A 352-nucleotide genomic window follows, 5' to 3' on the forward strand; every position below is an offset into this window, starting at 1 on the left:
GCCCCGGCCCGGCCGGGCGCCGCCTTCGCCTCCTCCCCCCGCGCCGGCGCTGCTCCTTGACAGTTGGCGGCTGGGCGGGCGCCGCGGGAATGCGAAGTGCGTGACGGCCGAGCGGCCGGTAACGGTCGCCCCGCGGCTGAGGCGAGAGGGGCCCCGCCCCGGACTCACTGCGGAGGTTGTGGATGAGCTCGGAGTGGCTGGCGCCTCCCGACTTCCAGGCCATCGCTAGACACACTCTGCGGAGCAGGTACAGAGCCGCCTTCAGCGCCGCGACTGCGCACAGCAGCTTCCCCAGGAAGGACACAACCTCCAGCGCCGACACAGGCGCCGCCTCCTCGCCTCCTCCTCCTCC

At 73.6% G+C, this 352-nt stretch overlaps 1 protein-coding gene across 4 annotated transcripts in view; it reads right to left on the minus strand.

Annotated features, from left to right (window-relative positions):
• PCMT1 (protein-L-isoaspartate (D-aspartate) O-methyltransferase) overlaps nucleotides 1-343 on the minus strand; it is a 35,961-nt gene extending 35,618 nt beyond the window's left edge. For 2 of the 4 annotated variants that reach the window (XM_010581904.1, XM_010581905.1), the window contains exon 1: nucleotides 169-332. In XM_010581904.1, the coding sequence (XP_010580206.1) occupies nucleotides 169-223 (55 nt within the window). In that variant the 5' untranslated portion in view covers nucleotides 224-332. Of the gene's footprint in view, nucleotides 1-168 lie in introns of all 4 variants that reach the window. The other 2 variants (XR_775286.1, XM_010581903.1) reach the window with 2 other exon arrangements.
• Nucleotides 344-352: the final 9 nt, after the last annotated feature.

This window comes from Haliaeetus leucocephalus, unplaced genomic scaffold (assembly GCF_000737465.1).
Source record: "Haliaeetus leucocephalus isolate CR32 unplaced genomic scaffold, Haliaeetus_leucocephalus-4.0 Scaffold819, whole genome shotgun sequence".
NCBI classification, from domain to species: Eukaryota; Metazoa; Chordata; class Aves; order Accipitriformes; family Accipitridae; genus Haliaeetus; species Haliaeetus leucocephalus.